The 18,797-nt window shown below is 38.7% G+C and overlaps 2 protein-coding genes across 3 annotated transcripts; one reads left to right on the top strand and one right to left on the bottom strand.

Moving 5' to 3' along the window:
* Positions 1 to 221: 221 nt before the first annotated feature.
* On the top strand, positions 222 to 8,795 carry lims1 (LIM and senescent cell antigen-like domains 1). 2 transcript variants are annotated; one of them, XM_067586127.1, is made up of 10 exons: positions 222 to 425; positions 1,722 to 1,878; positions 1,996 to 2,062; positions 3,796 to 3,916; positions 4,128 to 4,277; positions 4,413 to 4,563; positions 6,302 to 6,394; positions 6,572 to 6,620; positions 7,177 to 7,252; positions 7,499 to 7,949. In XM_067586127.1, the coding sequence occupies exons 1-10, from the start codon at positions 397 to 399 to the stop codon at positions 7,635 to 7,637; spliced, it is 1,032 nt and encodes a 343-aa protein (XP_067442228.1). In that variant the 5' UTR covers positions 222 to 396; the 3' UTR covers positions 7,638 to 7,949. The 2 variants fall into 2 exon arrangements, with proteins under 2 accessions (XP_067442228.1, XP_067442220.1); XM_067586119.1 differs by lacking the exon at positions 7,499 to 7,949 and adding an exon at positions 7,972 to 8,795 and having other exon boundaries at positions 225 to 425.
* Positions 8,796 to 9,729: 934 nt separating this feature from the next.
* Positions 9,730 to 18,580, bottom strand: nkpd1 (NTPase, KAP family P-loop domain containing 1). Its single transcript, XM_067586108.1, has 5 exons — positions 17,415 to 18,580; positions 15,977 to 16,093; positions 15,130 to 15,458; positions 12,872 to 14,299; positions 9,730 to 12,018 (listed from the first exon to the last, which is right to left on the bottom strand). The coding sequence occupies exons 1-5, from the start codon at positions 17,431 to 17,433 to the stop codon at positions 11,725 to 11,727; spliced, it is 2,187 nt and encodes a 728-aa protein (XP_067442209.1). The 5' UTR covers positions 17,434 to 18,580; the 3' UTR covers positions 9,730 to 11,724.
* Positions 18,581 to 18,797: the final 217 nt, after the last annotated feature.

The following is an 18,797-nucleotide window of genomic DNA, read 5'->3' as shown; positions in this document are numbered from 1 at the left end:
TAATAGCTAGTATGAACAGGAGTAATGATTACAGTGAGGAAAACCTCTTCCACTGTTCATATGGGCAGCTGACTATTGTTTTAAGACAGACTTGAAAAATTGTGAAGCCATCCTTTAACCTCCAAGGACACTCCAAGAGTGGATGGACTAACCACTGTGTGTGTGGGGCAGCATTACGCTTTTCAGTGTACAGCCTGCCGGAAATTCATTAGAAGAAGAAGGAGAACGGACTGTAGCTTCTGCCGGCCCACAGACCGAGGCAGCTTTACTGGGAGGGGACACGGATCAAGACGAGTCTACTCCCCCCCCCCTGTCTGAAAACTTAGGTAGCTCAGCGAAAGGAACAAACAAGTCAACTTACGAGCTACGTTTCTCAAATTCTGGTGCTAGGGGGTGATGCTGGGGGTGGCAGGAATGACGGGCAGGTAAGATTTTTGATTAGCTTGGGAAGTAGCCAACATGCACAACCGTTAACTTGAGCGAATGGACAGCTAGCTAAAGCTAACGTCATCTTAGCCTAACGACCGCCTGACTAGAATAGATATCCCGCTGTTAGACACTGGACAAGAGTTTATTGTCAATAAACGGTTTGCTGGTCGGTGATTTCATTGATAAGATATCGGTACTTTCGAGATAGTTGACTGTCGTTTGGGAAATAGCATTGTTTTTCTTTCATTTGATCTTTCAAACTAAGGTTAGTATGCTAACTTAATTAGCTGTCATATCGTACCTAATTAACTAATGTTTTCATGCAAACTAACGCTACCACTAACCACACTGAGTGTATGAGCTTTCAGATACATGTATTTAGTTACATGTGTAAAAGGCAAACTGACACTAAATCAGATTCGGTTGGGCTACTGTCAGGGCTGCCAACTTTTGACTTCAGCTTGGAGTCTGGGGGTGGGGGATATTTTAGTTGAATTTATTTATTTTTCATAATAAATTGAGCATTATTCGTGGTAAATTGACCCACTCGATCTTTCTCTGGCCTTACGAACCAACACCTTTTTCATGGGGCTTTTTCTTTTTCCTAATTTGTGTTTATTGGGTAGCTTTCTCTTCAAAGCATAGGATAAAAAAACATTTATGCTCCTCACCAAGTCGCTACCATCACCCGACACTCACCAGTTTAGTGTCTCAGGTTTACCTAAATAGAAGTAATATCTGAATAAATTATCATATTAATATAGACCCAGAAACAGAGAAAATAACTAGAAAAATGAATACAATACGCAGTATGAATATTACATGTGTATATATATGAAATTGTGTGTCTCACACTCAGTGCCTGAGAGTTGGCAGCCCTGCTACTATTATTGTTGTAGGCACACCAGTGCATTGATTAACATCCTCATGTTCCCATACAAAGCCAGTATTGGTCAAATTTATGATGTAATTGTGTTTGTGTGTGTGTGTGTATTTGAGGAGATGCGACTCACAGTTCCTCAGCTAGGTTTCAGTGCCTCTATTCCGTTACCAAATTAGGTGATGTCTTTGCAGTGAGTAAGAGAGGTTTTCCCCCACCAATTCACAAATTATTTCCATTCTCCAAGGTGACAGCTGCTGAAACAAACATAGCAGTTAACATAGGAGTTATGTGAGAAATGATAAACATCGGTCCAGCCCTGCATCAGTTATTTGTCAGCCTAACATTTCACAGGGACCCTGGTGGAGTAATGTACTAATATGTGTTTATGTTTTCTTGTCTCATGCAACAGCATTGCTAATGCCCTGGCCAATGCGGCCTGTGAGAGATGTAAGAGCGGCTTTGCTCCAACTGAGAAGATTGTCAATAGTAACGGAGAGCTGTATCATGAGCTGTGCTTTGTGTGTGCCCAGTGTTTCCAGCAGTTTCCAGAGGGACTCTTCTATGAGGTAGTGCAGTCACCCTTTATTTTAATCCATTTAGTGTGTCAACACTATGATGAGTCATACTTTGTGTGGCTGTCTGTTTTATACAGTATGTGTTTTGAATGAATCTTCTCTTCACAGTTTGAGGGCAGGAAATACTGTGAACATGACTTTCAGATGCTCTTTGCCCCTTGCTGTCATCAGTGTGGTGAGTGTTATTGGGCATCATTAATTTAAATCCTTTTCTCTGTTTTATATAATTTTAAATTGAATATTTGGGGGTTTGGGAGTATTGGTGAGACAAAACAAGCAATTTGAAGACATCCCCTTGAGTTCTGGGAGTTTGGGGTGGTCATTTTTCATTATTTTCTGACATTATATAGAAAAAGATAACTGACATAAATCAAATTCATTGGAAATAAAAAATGATGATCAGACTCATATTTGATTTTATAGGCGGGGACTCCTATAGGGTTTTTTGGAAGTTGCATCGAGGGATAAACTTGAAAGAAGGGGTGGGAATCACAGATGAATTCACAATACAAAACTATCATAATATTTTTCCCACGATAATGATATATTACAATAAAGGCGATTCTATGATACACGATATATCACAAAGAAATAATGTACGATATATCACGATAGCTGTAACTGAAGAATAAAGAAACAATTACTTCAAAGAGCAGGAATTAGTCAGATAATGTACAATGTTTATTAACATTACATTAGTTTCACAGAAAAGAAATACCACCAAGTATAAGTATCAGAACACTGCTAACTGTAGCCTAAGTTTCTATAAATATAAATATTACAACACTTAACTGTAACTTCAGTTTATATAAATATCACAACACTAATAACTGTAGTCTCAGGTTATATTCAGAAGACTGCTAACTTTAGCTTCAATTTGTATAATTATCAGAACACTGCTAATTGTAACCTCAGTTTGTGCCTTACACAGAGCTGCTGTTAGCGTTAAAAAACCTGATAAGAGACAGTAGAGAGGTGATGTTGTGCAAATAACTCAAAGATTTATTCCTTTTCTGTGGCAATAAACACAACACACAACCCGCAGATAACTAACTGTGCTATATTCAGTGTGCTATATATGACGATGACATACATTAACATGATAAACAGAAGCAGCTATGTACTGACACTCAGATGGAGAGTCTTACAGCAGCTGCTCATCATGGCTGGTTATTTTGCTCGCATTTCTTCTTCACTGTCACCTACAATTGCCGTTCATCTGACCATCGTCTGTTCAGTGCCTCCATAAGGAGGTGGAGGGTAGTGGTGAGCTAGCTGAATCAATTCTGAGCAATCCTATGTTTAAAAAATGTATTGATACTTGGCACCACTGTATCAATAATGTATCGCAAGTGGAAATATTGTGATATGTTGCGATATTGTTCTTTTTTTGTCCCACCCCTACTTGTAAGCCTCGCCTAGTGGCTTTACATTGCTGTGAGTGGAATGTTTTCCATGTTTTATGCTAAAATATTGAGTAAGCAATAGTTAATGCTGTCTCGTACACATTTGTGTTCACATGCATGGATGTAAGCATCCCTGACCTTCATATGTTGTTTAGGAGATCAGGTACTCACTGATCTTATAGTCTATACACTCTTCATGCTTCTGTTTGGATCACCCAAGATGCATTTTAGTGCGACGTATGCTTAATTTAAATACTGCATGACTGTGTCCTGGGAGAGATAGACATGCTTGGATTAAATGAAGCAAACAATTAACATTAAAGTGCCACTTTGAGAACACTATAGAAAGCACCATAGTGCATTGTGACTCCATAATGGAGCATTAATCAGGGATTATACTACAGTACCTTTTTTTTAAAAAAAAAAAAAGCCTCCAGTCCCAACAAATATTTAAGAAGTCAAACTTGCCTCAAACTGATCTCTTACTTGTGATTTCCCCCAGGGGAGTTCATCATCGGTCGCGTCATTAAGGCCATGAACAATAGTTGGCACCCTGACTGCTTCTGCTGTGACATTTGCCAGGCTGTGCTTGCAGATGTGGGGTTTGTCAAAAACGCTGGCAGGTTTGTATCCCATCTTATTACAGTCCTAATATAACATTGTGACAGCCTGTAAAACAGGTGGTTACACACACGTCAGGCCGGTTGACATTCACGCTCGCATTTTAACAAATAATGAAATTTTGAGCAGCAGTGACAGAGTGTCAAAACATTATTTAAGGCAGCAGTTTCCATCTTGACACCTCTGAATTTTGTTCTGCTCTACTTACTTCAGGCACCTGTGTCGCCCGTGCCATAACCGAGAGAAAGCTCGTGGCCTGGGCAAGTACATCTGCCAGAAGTGCCATGCCATCATTGAAGAGCAGCCACTGATCTTTAAGAATGACCCCTATCACCCAGACCACTTCAACTGCAACAATTGTGGGTCAGTCCTACTACTTGACTTCATTGCTTAGTTTAAAAATATATATTTCACTTCACTTGAAATTGTATTTATTACACTGTTTTCAAAGCCCCTGCATGACAGTTTATAAGGTGGAAGCTGTTTCTCTGTCCACAGGAAGGAACTGACGGCTGAAGCCAGGGAACTGAAGGGAGAGCTTTTCTGTTTGCCCTGCCACGACAAGATGGGTGTGCCTATTTGTGGTGCTTGTAGGAGACCAATCGAGGGCCGTGTTGTCAATGCCATGGGCAAGCAGTGGCACGTGGAGGTTTGTGAGCAAGAATATGACTGTATCAAGGCACTAGGTTCTAGGGCTGTCCCTGACTCAGGATATTCACAGTTGACTCAGACTGATGCATTGACTCAGAAGGTGGGGGAGGGGAGTATTTAGTTCTTATAGGCCTACATACTAAACATTATTACTCTGTTTCTTTTGTCAAATACAGCCTCCTATGAGAAATATTATTCATGTCTCTGCCCAGTTAACGCAGTCCCAGTACAATGAAGCGCACCGGCAAAGCCGCCGTCCCAGACTAAACTGATAGAACAAACTACGGGTATTATATTTTACCTGTAAGGCTCCGGTTTTAAGGTCGTTATTCATCATTTGTTATGTGAAAATGCCAGATCTCTATATAGTCAGAGAAATAAAAAGTGTACATCCTGGTATTAGTTCAGTTATAAAATCCAGTCGCAGCACAGAGCGTCTTTGCTGGCTGCTGTCAGCGCTGTCAGCTGAGGAGTCAATCACACTGGGTGATAGAGGAGGAGCCAGTAGAGGCGCTGGTATATGTCTGTTTAAACAGTAGTTTAGCCGACTTTGCTGCATTTAACAATCGACTCAGTGACTTTTAGGGGACAGCCCTACTAGACTCAGTTTTAAATTCATGTATATTCAAAGTAATGTATGTATGTGTGTTGCAGTTTGAGACCTAGATCACGGAAGGAGTTTGCTCCACCTAAAGTAAACTATGCCTTTAGGAGTTTACTTAAAGGAATCATGACCATGTTCACCATGTTCATGATTTGGTGTTGGTTATTTGGAAAGAGGCAAAACTAAGCATTTTAAGATTCATACAGTAGTTGGATTTTGCAGAAAACGCTCCACTCTTAGTGATCGGACATCATCTTCCTATTGAGATTTTAGATAAATTCTCATAGATTTTTTTCTCCTTAAGGCAATGGGTACACAAAATGGGCCATTAAACACAAAAACTAATTAACATAATTAAGAATAAAATTAATACAAGTAATGAAATAATTTGCATTAATTCAAAACTTAAGTGTCACTGTAAACATTTCTTCCTAACGTTGCTGGTTGGACTACAGGTATTAGGCTTCAGAAAGGCTACTGACAGGTTAATAACGGTTTACAAATGTCACGCTGACCACTTTTGTAGTTGGTATTATATATTATGCCACACTCACACAAAAGCACTTTAAGACTCTATAATGATTTTCACCTTTAGTGACCATTACTTATGCACAGGGAAATTGAATTCATTAAATAAACCACTTAAAAACCAAAACACTGTAAATGAGCTAATTTGAGGCAGTAGGAGAGATGTGAGTACTTCTAAAAAAAATTTCTCCTGAGGCTGCTCAGCCATTCAAAAAGCTCTAGACTGTCATCAGCGTATAGCAGTCAATTAAATGCTTAAGAAGGTTATTAGCTGAAATGAATTTTATATCTAACCACTTCAGGAACTTTATCAGGCAGACACCAGAAAAGTAGATCTATTTTAAAAACACTGGAAACACTATAGGAAAATTACAGTGACTTCTTTATAGTGCTGGTGGGCCAAATGTGATAAAAACACCACTTTAGGATGTTATAGTAATGTTTCTTCATAAGTTAGGTCCACAACTTTTAGTCGGGAAATTCTCATCTAATATTCATGTTTCAGACTGAAAATTCGGCCCCTGCTTCATCTGTGATTTGTCAGTTTCACATGCCTTTGTTAGGAGTCCTCTTCTCCCTCAGCAACATTTGTTTGTGTTTACAGCATTTTGTGTGTGCCAAGTGTGAGAAGCCTTTCCTTGGTCATCGGCATTATGAGAGGAAGGGGTTGGCTTACTGTGAGACTCATTATAACCAGGTAAGAAAAAAAAAGAGCAGAGTATGAGGTATATATGACTGGATATTTGGCTTTAAAGGATGTGACGTGTATCATAATGTTTTTGAAACCTTGTTTGTATTTCAATGTCCTTTTAAGTATATCTGACAACTTGTTTACTGTATAAATAACTCATCTCTATGCTTCTCTGCTATCAAGCTCTTTGGCGACGTGTGCTACCACTGCAACCGTGTGATTGAGGGCGATGGTGAGTATCCATATGATAAAGCTTGTATTCAGCACAGTATTTTTTTTTTGTTTAGTAATTAACATGAAATGTTGCTAGAAGCAGAGATGACAGCTGGGCTCTACAGTGCTAATGTGGATGTTTTTTTTTCTTTATTATTTGGATGCGTCAGCTTGAGTGAGTGAAAATACACAGATTCACTGTAACCTCTGACGCTAACAAATCTGTTATCTGTTGTTTCCTCTCCCTTTCATATTACCTAAGAGCAGTACACAAAACAAGTAACAGCTTCTCAGTTCTAGCCGGCACTGATCGTCGCTTTTAGAAGGTCATATCAACTCTCACTAATTAACATTACTTTCATGAGTAATTAGGTGATAAACCAAAATTAGACTTGGCTGTTGTCAGGTTTTTTTTGTGAGGGAGGAAACTCCAGCAGGGTTAAAGCCTTGGTCTGTTTGATCATTTTGACTAACGTGAGTGTCCACTGGACAGTTGTGACATCTGATAAGGACGTCTGTGGCTTGAAATTGCATCAGTTCATAATTTATTTTATTTTTTTCTATGTCCCTCTCAGTGGTATCTGCTCTCAACAAGGCCTGGTGTGTCAGTTGTTTCTCCTGCTCCACCTGCAACACAAAACTCACTCTCAAGTAAGTTATTCTGCTCATTAATATCTTCTTTTACTAACTAACCCTGTCTATCACTACCAGCTAACTGTTGTTGTCGTCTTCTCAGTTTTCTGTAACACTCATTCTTTACTCGTCTAGTCTTAACACTTGTCTTTATGTATTTTACTCTCCTCTTCCCTCTTTGGCTCTTTTCCTCTCCCCCACTTTTTCCTCCCAATTTCTTCTCTTATTGTACACGCTTCACTTGCTGCGCCTTCGGTAACTCAGAGATAAGTTTGTTGAAATTGACCTGAAGCCTGTGTGCAAGCACTGTTATGAGCGCATGCCTGAGGAGCTGAAACGCCGTCTGGCCCGACGTGAACGTGATGCCAAAGACCGCAAGAAAAAACCTGCTGTCTGTGTGTAGAGTTATTATTCTTTACAACTCGCCTCTCCATCTGTCGGTTGGTGCTATCTGTGGCTTCCTCTTTTTTATTTTTCTGTGCTGTTCCTTATTTACTCCTTTGACAGTATGGCATGTTGTCACTTTTTCTCATTCATTTAAAAACACTGTGTTTTATTAATGCTGTTTATACAAAATCCTCTCAGTATACATGTATATTCATTAGCCTATTGTTGAGAAACTTCCGTTAATCTTTAATTTCTTTTGGTTTGAATGAGATAAGAAAGGATAATATGGACAAAAGACAAGTCATTAGATTACATATTAAGTATTTACATGGTCTTTCTTTCCTTTGCAGGAACAAGTTTGTTGAGTTTGACATGAAGCCTGTTTGTAAAAAATGTTACGAGAAGTTTCCTCTGGAGCTGAAGAAAAGGCTCAAGAAGCTGGCTGAGTCTTTAGCACGCAAGTAAGCTGCTGCAGGCCAAACAGCCTGAGAGTATTCCTGCTATGTCTGTGATTGTAAAACCTCTGGGAGAACTGCTGTATTACATCTTATGGGCCTTGCATTATACCAGTAGATCATTAATCTGTGATCCATGTGAAATCATATTACTGTGGTCATGTCACAAAGGTGCCTGTTAGCAGATGTTTCTTTTCCTGCTGTCCTGCTGTTCTTTTTATATGCAAATGTTTTTCTTTTTTTTTTTTTTTTTTTTTTAAACACACATTCCTAAATTGGTTCCTCAAATTTGTTCTCTCCTAACCAGGATATATGTCTCAGTTTTATTGATTTACAATGAGCATCTGAAATTACTAAGTGCTATATCTAAAACTTTCTTGAATTTGAACTTGTGCCTTGACTGTACGAACAATGTGTCTTAAAATGCAAATAGTGGTTAAAATCTTAACTGTTTAATACAGTTATGTGTTAGTATCTTATGTGAAATGTATTGTCCTTAATTAGACAAGAATTTTACCTTTCATTTTTGAGCTTTCATACCTCCAAATGACTAATAACACAATAACCACTGTGTTCTTTAAGATACTGTAATGTCTCTTCTTGCTGATATAAGAAAAAATAAATAACGTGTCAAGAAAAACCTGTAATGAGCTACGACTGGGAGAAAGGCTCATCCAAAAGCCATAGTGTTACAGAATAAACTAGATATGGTGCTTATACATCAACTAGTGATTGTGAATGTATTTAAGGAGTTGCTATGTCATGTTTAGAGATTTGCTTTCACTTTTCTGAACTGCAGAATTTCTTATAAATATTCCATCAGTCAGAAGAAATGCATGAATTTAACTCACCTGATAAGCCCCTAAATCCCCACATTTCTGTGAAAAAACTTGGCATTAGAGGGTGCTGTTGTGTAATATCACAAAATCAGAGTCTTTCTCTGAAGTAAGATCTTCAGTATGAACCGTATGTGTTCAGTATGTATGGAAGTATACTGTTAGTGCTTGTACTGTAAGTGCCCGAGGTTTGTGTGATATTTTTAGCCAAACTTACACTTGCAACTTTCTGCGGGAGACGGTTCAAAGGAATCGAGATGAACTGAACCTTCAGCTGATAATTAAACGTAAGAACACTTTGATGTTTGAATATTATTAATGAGCCAGCACATCGCTTGGGCTGTTTTTAAATTGGCAAAATGAGAAATGCCAAACAACAAAAATCACATTTGCTTGGATCAGCATTATTTATTATGTTTTCAAGTCATGCATTTACATTTCTGCAACATCATTTGTCAGAGTTTACATCTTAAGGTTTTGCTTGAAATAGAGACTTATAGTTTACTGCAGCACATACACAGTTTTTAGTTTTCTGTTTTAGCAATCAGTCAAGTATTCCTTAACACATCATAGTGCATTTCAATCTATCAAAATATATCATGTCAGTGTGTGTTAAGGCTCTGAAACAGATGAAAGTGTTTGTTGATGCATTAAAGTGAAGTCCAAATCCTAAACTTCTAGTTAGTAATTTTTTGACTTTATGAAAGAGTTAAGATATGTGAAACTTGAAGCATGCATTCACGATATACAGCTTAGGCACATCGTAGGTCTCATGATGAATATTCACAGTACATACGAATAATAAAAAAACAAAGGAAATTCTTTGCAAGAGTGAGCCTTCTGTCTGTTTACCCCTACAATGAATAGTAGTTAATTGACAATAGTGATTGTATTATGTTGATATTTTTGTACTGATGGCTTCTTAAAACCAATTATAGATGTTTATAACAGGAATGATAAAAAAAGGGATTATAAGAGAAAAGATGATCACTATATTTTCTTCAGGTGAAATGTTTGACACCTTTTTATAGTATCTCAGGGATCCGTCTCTATCAGCAAAACAACTATTGTCTCATTATTAGAGAAAATGTGATCCATGAAAAAGGGAAAAAAAAAAGTTCAATAATGTCAACTAAGGTTGCATCAGAAATTATTGGACATCTATGCAGGCAGCACTGCAGCCATCAGTTTTGGGCTTGTCGGGCTCAGATGAAATCTAGAGAAGCACTCGTCTAGCATACTAAATACAAACCATTAAACTGCAGTCATTTTTTTTCATTCCCCCAAATCAACTACCATGTACCTGACAGTTTTCTCACACAAGTTAAACATTTTTACAAACCTGTGCTTTGGTTATATGTTACAGTAGGGGTTCATACTTACTGAATAGCTTCACTCATTCGATATTTATACATTGCTAATACATTTCTTATTATGATAGACAGTAATCATGATTCATCATAGGCTCCAGTAGCTTAAAAAAAGTCAGATTATTTCACACTTATCTGAAATTATCACTTCATGAATGTTATCACATTAATTACCTGAAATGTCTTGGAAGACAACAACAACAACAAAAAAACAAAGAAATTAAGCAAAGAAAAGCTTACATCAGTACATTGGCTCAGACTGCAAAAGCTTAACAGTATCTAATTTTTATCTTCATGCAGTTACGGTATAAAGCTTAATGGTCAGCTCCCTATCGCCTGCAACGCTTTATTTCTACATGGTCTAAACTTCATGCATTTCTTTTTCTTTATGTATTTCCAAATACAGCTGACTAAATCAGAATGTCTTAAAAGGAATGATGTAAGTTTGGATTGGGAGAGAGTGTCACAGTAAACCAAAACCATTCAGTTCAGTCAGCCAACTCATTAAAAATAAAGTTCAAGACTAGGTACAATAAAATTCATTGTGGTATCGAGGCTCAATGTGTGCAGCATACTGAACAGCAGAAGAGAGCGCAGGGAATGATCAATTGAAATCCCTCACAGGGATCGCAAAGAACAGGTGTATGTCGGATGGTGTGGGTGGTAAAGGAGAATGTGTGCAGACATCTGAGCAGCAGTTTAGCAGCAACAGTGACTCAACAGCATTTACAGACTGAGGATCTCAGTTCAGTAATACTAGATTGGACAGTATGACCTAGCATATTATGGAGAATAAACATCACTAATTATGGAGAAAAAAGTATGCTGGAGTTGCCTGCTTGAACTGTCTGGCAGATGGGAAGGAACCATCTTATTAATGTGAGCGAGGTCAGAGAATGGCCAGATATATTTAGGCTAATAGAAAAGCCACAAACACTCAAGAAAAGCTCTTGACAACAGTGATTAACAGGAACCTTTTCCCACTGAATTGGTTTACATCTAGTTTGATGATATTCTCTACTTATTATTGTTTGACTAAACTGTGAACAGACTTCATAAGTAATACGTTTTAAGCAGATAAGCTACTGTGAGGTGTCTGTAAGCGTATTTTGAACTTTGGAGTGAGCTAGACTAGGTCTTTCCCCAATCTATGCTAAATTAACTAGGCTAATCACCTTCATATTTAGCAAACAAACTTGAGAGTGGTATCGATCTTCTCGTCTTACTCTTGGCAAGAAAGCCAATAGGCGTAGTTCCCAAAATGTCAAACCGTTCCTTTAATAATTTATTAGTAATATTGACAGAACATGCATTAAATTTTCAGTCATGCATTACTTTCTATATGTGTTTTTTTAATGCTCAAGTTGTGTATTTTTAATGTAACGGTTATTTGCAGAGGATAAGTGTAGGGATATCAGACCTATTCTGTATGGACTGGATTCCTACACAGAGCTGTTAGCCAAACTGGGATGTGATGAGGAACGATGGGAAACATGATGAGTTGGAATAGGCAGCTGGCTCTGGGGCTGAGAAGGCGTTTGCTGTGTGTTCTTGTGTTGTGGTCGGAGATGTGATGGCAAACCCAGGAAGTGGAGTCTGAAACTTGCCCATTCACCAAAATTCATACCTAGGAGTTTTTTGACATCGTCTGCATCACCAAAGACCAGCGCCGAGCCATTGAGGTTATTGTTTTTCACAATATCAATATACTTGCTGGGGTAATCCATTCTCTTCAACTAGGAAAAAGAAGAAAAGTTCATTATGAACACAGAGGAGTTATATGACTTGATGTCAAAACAGTTGTGAATAAATAACTTACTGTAAATAAATAAATTCCCCTTTGTAACAAATGTACATTAAAGTTATAATCATCAAGGATATCATGGATTAAACCAATAGCCATTCTATGTATTTAAATTAATGTAAATATATTTAAATTCTGTAATTACCTCTTTAGAAAGTAATTTTCATTTTTCATGGCGTATTCTGCCATTCCTGCACTAAATTTGGATTGTCTACCTACACATGAATCTAATTCACTGGAAACAATACATACATATAATTCAGCTGTAAATCAGTCTCACTGTTTACTCTCCTAAAGCTGTATCAGAGCTTTATTAAGTCACTGCTAATGCAAAGAAAGATTTTTCTACTGCAGCTGCCTCTACTGATGAAGCACAGGATGGCTTTTATTGTTGTGAAGCCACAGGAAACACAGTGTATTTGTCACTGTTATTACTGTGGCTAACATGGATAGTTCACCAGAAATATCTCTACAAAACAAGACATGGTCATTCTGAGCATATTTTGACAGCAGATCAGTTTTAAATTGTGCATAATAGTGAGCAGAAAGATGAAGATGAAGAGCTGTAAAGGATGCACACCTCCAACTCCTAACCAACTCCTTTTGTGTTGTGCTGCACTCTAAACAGATACACCAGTTGCAATTCTGTTGTATTTCTGAGTGTTTGGGGCCCCGAGAATTCTGGGACCTGTACCGTACTTGCTGTTACTACCAGTAACCAAGGGTTTTGCCAAATCAACCAGGACTGAAATCTTAATGATTAGAACCTTAAAGAAGTTTCTTACCTCTTTACATACATCCTCAGTATTCATGTTGATTATAGTTGCGATTGGCAGAGGAGCGAGGTCTCTCATCCAACCAGAATCTTTCAACCTGGATGTCCCTCTGATTTTAGCCAACTCCCTCTGAATTGTATGATCCAGATTCACTGTTGCCACTTCAAAAGTCTTCAAGTCCTTCACGGTGAATTGGAAATCTACTGTGAGAAATCTCTCAAACATCTCAGGATCTCCATCGTGCTCGAGGAGGTCCTCAATTTGTCCGCTCATCACATAAAGCTCTGCTCTGGACTCGCTGAAGACTTTCCATAGGGTCTTTGAATCATCAGTGATAGCCTCTCTGTCACGATCAATATCTGCTCTCTGCTGAGCGTCTTCCACACACTGGATGATCCAGCTGAGTCGGCAGGGCCACTGATTGGCCAAGACCACCCATGGCGCAATGTTTTCTGGTTGAGGAGGCTCTTTCTCCAAGGCTTTCATGATGATCACAGTCACTCGAATGGAGTTGATCACTCTCCTCATTGACATGACATCATCTAACATATACTTGTTTAGCGTCCTTTCATTGCTGGTCAGGATGCTCTTGACCAATTTCTCCACTTCTTTCTCCATTACATGTGATGCTACTGTAGTTTTAGCCATCATTGGAATTGACTCTTCTATCCCCACTGGAATATCCACTGAAGATACATTTTCATTTTTCCAAATGTTTTTCACCTCTGGGCTTTTTGAATTGCTGGTCAGGCTGCAAAATAAGCGGCGTTTTGAATCATCACACAGTGGAGGGACTGTGAAGGCCAGGGTAACAATGCGGTTCAACAATGCATAAGCTCTGTCCTCTTTACTGAAGCAGCCATCTGCGTAGTTCACCTTCTCTATGAGAACTTCTGGGTTGGCAGCCAGAATGGAAATAAATGGACTTTCCTCATCTGAAAGCAGAATGTTGACAGCATCTAAAACCCCAACAATTTTCCTGGGGGAGCAGCGGTCAAGATTGGTGATCTTCAGCACCACTCGGATCCTTCTTCTCTCAAAGACCTCCATAAACTGAATGAAGCGAGACAGGAACCACATCTCCTTCCTCACTTCGTTCATGAAGCCTAGCTGGCTGCTGATCCGCTCATTGTCCATCCCCTTCTTGATGTTCAGCTCCTGGCTGAAGATGAGGTTCTTAAACGTCAGAAAGATAAATCTGAACGCACTCACTGCAGGGACTCCCAATACAGCAATGGCCACGCCTTCCACCACCCCCACCTGGCCTGTCTTTTCATTATCCCCATCATCTGCTGTCACCTCAGGTTTGAAAAAGCCAAATGTCAACTGCAATACCAGTAGAATTGCTGGAACCACAAGAATGCACAGGAGGAAACACCACAGAGGGCAGCAGCAAATCTTCTTGGACCTCCAATGATTAGGACCATCCTCCACTATCTAATACATTTTAATAAAAACAAAACAAAAACAGAACAAAGGAGAAGCAGGTTAGACACCAAAGCCCCATGTTTAGCCACACTAGCAGCAAACTCTAGAAATGGCAATGTTGGTTGGTTGGGGGGTCTACCACTTTGATCCAGACTGAAATATCTCAACAACTATTGGATGGTGATTGGCATGAAACTGTGTGTAGTACAAAGACAGTAAAGTATGAGTCCTAATGACTCTTATTCTCTAGTGCCACCATGAGGTTGACAGTTTTGATTTTGAGTGAAATATCTTAAAAAATATTGGATGGATTGCTGTGAAATTTGTTCAGGTATTCAAGGTCCAGAGAATGAATCCTAATGTCTTTGGTGATCCTAAATCTAAACAGGTTATGAGAATGTAGTATGTTCAAACTGGAAGAGTGATAAAAGTATCTATTCTCAAAAAAGTCAGTATGTACACAAAAAAAGCTATATTTTTGAATATGCTGTTGATGGACGTTATTGTCCCACAAGGCATTGGCCAAAGGAAATGGAGGAGCTCCTCACAGCTTGGAAAAAAAAAGAATTGTTATAAACCAGCCTCAGAAACATCTCAGAAAACAAAAAAACCTGAATGTCTATTTGTGATTGGCTCTGGCAAGTATGTTGAATTTTTTTGTACACAAACTGCAAAAACAATATGCAAAGACAATTAGTATACTGTTTATAATTAGTATGTGGTATGGAACTGGGACACACTGATTGTGAGCATGTTTATCTGTGCAGCCTCACAGAGCTGCTAATGTGGCTTTAGACTCCTTGTTAAGTCACTGAAAGAAGTGAAGATAATTTACAAACCTTCTCTTTGACTTCATCCTCTTCATCATATTGACCCACACGGTAGAGTACCAGTTGTAACTTCCCAAAGTTAATCTGCATGGCCTGAATCAAGCGTATGACCAGCCCGGCCCACAGCAGGTCACTGCCTGCAAAATGCCAGGCACTAAAATGCACATAAATGAACCTGACATTATGGTGGTCCTGGTTCTCTTTAGTCCAAATGGGATTGTACAAGAGAAGTCGACCAATGAGTGCTAGGAAGCCAGTAGCTGAAGGCGTAACTGAGCGAGGCCCGGGTCTTTTTGTGTATTTCCGCTCAATCTCAGAAGCCTCCCGCTTCATGTACACTGAAGAGACACAAACATTTATAATAATTACACACAGAATAAATCATTTACCTGGCTGAAATACATGTAACAATAAACATTATGAATTAATGCAGCAAAATATTGTGGCAATAAGTAGGTGAAAGGAAGGTGGCTGTCTTTAAATAAATGCTTGTCAGCATTCACACTAATTATACTTGTTTCAAAGTTTTAATGATATTGTTTCACTACAGCGTTTTTACTGTTAACGGGTGTAGTTTTTACGGCAACAACATACCATAGTTTCACTCACTCCAGTTATGTTTACTGTGAACATTGTGGAGTGAACACTGAAAACATAAACAGGTAGTGTGCATGCAAATCATCCGAAAGTTAGTTTTTACATTTGGCTAACTTCCTTTTCTGACCTATAAGTAATGATTACCCCCATCCACAGACTTTGGACTTTGTAACAGGACTTTAAGTGCTTGATAAAAGTCATCCAGCAGACTTAGAGACCAACATGCTGGGATGCACATGGTTAGACAGTGTTAACATACCTTCCATTTTTTCAAGGATCATGTTAATTCGATTCTGACATGTGGAGTAGAGTCCTACAGTCACAGGTGCTGAAATCTTTGTCAGGGTCTTGGATAGGGCATATGCGTAAATATCATCTGGAAGCAGATTTAGAAAAAAACAAACATGGAAAAATGATTTTCATGTTATTTTTACATTCACATATATTAGCTAATGTTCTTATCTCTGAGCAAAATCCTAGAAATATCACAAGTAACCTAAAGTACAAAGATTATGTGACACACCTACAATACTAAAAGAATTAATCACTGAAACTGAGAAAACAGGATCTCCAGCTGTCATGCTCACTGGATTAATTATTACTGACAAGGTCCTTGATTAAAGGCAAACCTGTTTTTCTTATTTTAGCTCAATAATGCTGAACTAAACGGAAATGACAGTTCAAGTAAATGACAGTTGTCTATTCAGGCATTAATGAGGTGAGCGTTTGCTCATTTCAGGAAAATGTTCACACCATAGACATAAACGTTTGAGTGGAAAACAGAAAGTAAAAATGGAGCCCTTGAACAGAGGTGGTGAGTTACTATTAATAGAATATAGATAGAATAGAATATTGCAGTAAATACTATAACCTAGGCTACATTAAACTTATTATGAATATGATAATAACTTGGTATGTCATCATACATTATATCAATATTAAGCTAAATGAAGCTTCACTGGCCCTCAAACACAACAGTGTTAACATCTGCAATCTAATGTTGTTTAATACAAATGTTATCCAGCTCATAGGAGCCTCTGAAAATTTGATTGCTCAACTACTTAACAGGTTTGGATGTGACTCCAGTCAAAGCATCAGGTCAAAAGGGAAGCTCAGGTCAATGGATTTTATTTACAAGAAGATATAGTAGACGGGTAAATTATGTATGTGGTCTGTGAGAAAGAAACTATGAGCTCCAAATCAGTAATAAACTATTTCCATAATGTGGACATGACACTTCAAATAGCTTACTTCTTAGATTAAGGCAAACATACAAACCAAACGTAACTGCTGGCTAAATCATCTACGTTATAATGAAGAACAGCATTCACTGGTGCAAAGAAACAAAATTGTAGCAGAGAAAAAGTGGAGAGTTGTTCAGTCTTTGAAATAAATGCAGACACTGACGATGATGACATCATCTCTTGTTATCGGACCTCATTCATGAGAGCTAATAATAATTCAGACAATAACAACTGAGAGGGCAACTATATATTCCAACCAAATGATGTCCACTTACAATTATATGTGCACATCCTTGATTCAGACACTAATAAGCATTTACACAGATGGGTGTCAATGAGCATTTTGCACATAAAGTGCAACAGAAAGTGAAAATGGAGCTCCTCTGAACATAGGAAGGGGTGCAACAGTGTCACATATGCTGCTGTTTCTGTCTTTACCTGCAGATAACTTACCGCTAATTGGCGTATACATGATGACTGTGTGGTGCAGTTTTCACAGAAATTTCCGTTGACCTTTGAAGAATCAGAAACAGCAGATATTTAACCGCAGGCAGTCGATGTATTTGTGCGTGCGTGCGTGCGTGTGTGTGTGAGTGAGAGAGAGTGAGTGAGAGTGAGAGTGAGAGAGAGAGAGAGAGAGAGAGAGTGAGAGAGAGAGAGAGAGAGAGTGAGTGCTTTCCATTTAGCTACAGGTGCCTCCTCAGTGTCTTCCTCCCTCCCGAAGACGCAAGAAAAAGGCAGCCCTTATGGATGAATCCTGAGTTCCGTCAGCGCCAAGCGGCAACCCCCGGGGCTGAAAAATGAAGCCTATGCGGAAGTTCAAAAAACCTGCATTCTATCTAATGGCCATCCGGGGTCCGGGGACCCTATTGGCTGCAAAAAGACGTCTGATTGTATGAAAGTCTATGAGAAAATGACCCTACTACTCTCTTCATTTATTACCTCAGTAAACTGTTTCCTAATGAGTTTATGGTCTCAATTGCTAGTTTCAAGTTTTCTTCAATACAGCATTATGTTCATTTTGTAAATTATGGTCCCATTTAGAGTAAAATAGACGATAAAGCAGTGTATGCTTTAGGGCATTAGCATTAGCTTTAGCATCATCACTGTTAACCATGGATTGTAAATGCACTGTCGGTCTGTGGATCATTAACATCATTCAATATCAATTCAATATTGTTCAAGCCTCACATGCTTGAATATTTGGAGAGTGTGTGTGTGTGTGAGAGAGAGAGAGAGGAGTGACTATGCCGCAGTTGACACAAACTCTCTGAAGACACCAGATGCAGCAGTAATGGTAGGTTGGTGTGTAGCCTAAGTGAAAATGTGTTCCTTGGTAAGATATGTTTAGGCAGGTGAAGGACAAATGGACAAACAGGCATAAATGACCAACTGACAGTAGTGGCATCTGCAGATATTTTTCATACCCATGCTTCCTTCACTTTTTTGTCTGTTTGACTGCTGCTTGTATGCAAATGATGCACTGTTGTATGCAAATTATGTACAATAATTCATTGTGCAAACAGCAATGATTTGCATCTGACGCATCTAGATCGCCGAAGTGGTGCTCAAATAAATCGTCCAGGGTTGCCAGGTCTGTCTGAATTGTGTTATGGTACATAACTACCATGTGGTGGACAGGTACAGATAGTATCCTGCAACAGGGTTTTGTTTTAAATAAAGGTTGTCGAGTGAAACAGCTCTCACTTCTACCCTCCTTTCTTGCCACCCTAACATAACAGGATTGATAAGACTAGGATACATTATAGTCAATTTACCTATTCTATGGTCAGGGATTGATATTTTTAATGGTTGGACCGCTCCGTTTTGGCAGAT

The sequence above is a fragment of the Thunnus thynnus genome, chromosome 1, assembly GCF_963924715.1.
Source record: "Thunnus thynnus chromosome 1, fThuThy2.1, whole genome shotgun sequence".
Classification (NCBI taxonomy): Eukaryota; Metazoa; Chordata; class Actinopteri; order Scombriformes; family Scombridae; genus Thunnus; species Thunnus thynnus.
This window is presented reverse-complemented; position numbering and strand designations above follow the sequence as displayed.

Bases quoted from the DNA above. Each gene is read 5' to 3' on its own strand.
- lims1 (XM_067586127.1), top strand. From the start codon at position 397: ATGCTGGGGGTGGCAGGAATGACGGGCAG. The intron at 6,621-7,176 runs GTGAGTATCCAT...TGTCCCTCTCAG, and splicing joins CCGTGTGATTGAGGGCGATG to TGGTATCTGCTCTCAACAAG. The intron at 7,253-7,498 runs GTAAGTTATTCT...TCGGTAACTCAG, and splicing joins AACACAAAACTCACTCTCAA to AGATAAGTTTGTTGAAATTG.
- nkpd1 (XM_067586108.1), bottom strand. The intron at 14,300-15,129 runs GTTTGTAAATTA...AAAATGTATTAG, and splicing joins AGGATGAAGTCAAAGAGAAG to ATAGTGGAGGATGGTCCTAA. The intron at 12,019-12,871 runs GTAAGAAACTTC...TCTTTTTCCTAG, and splicing joins CTGAGGATGTATGTAAAGAG to TTGAAGAGAATGGATTACCC.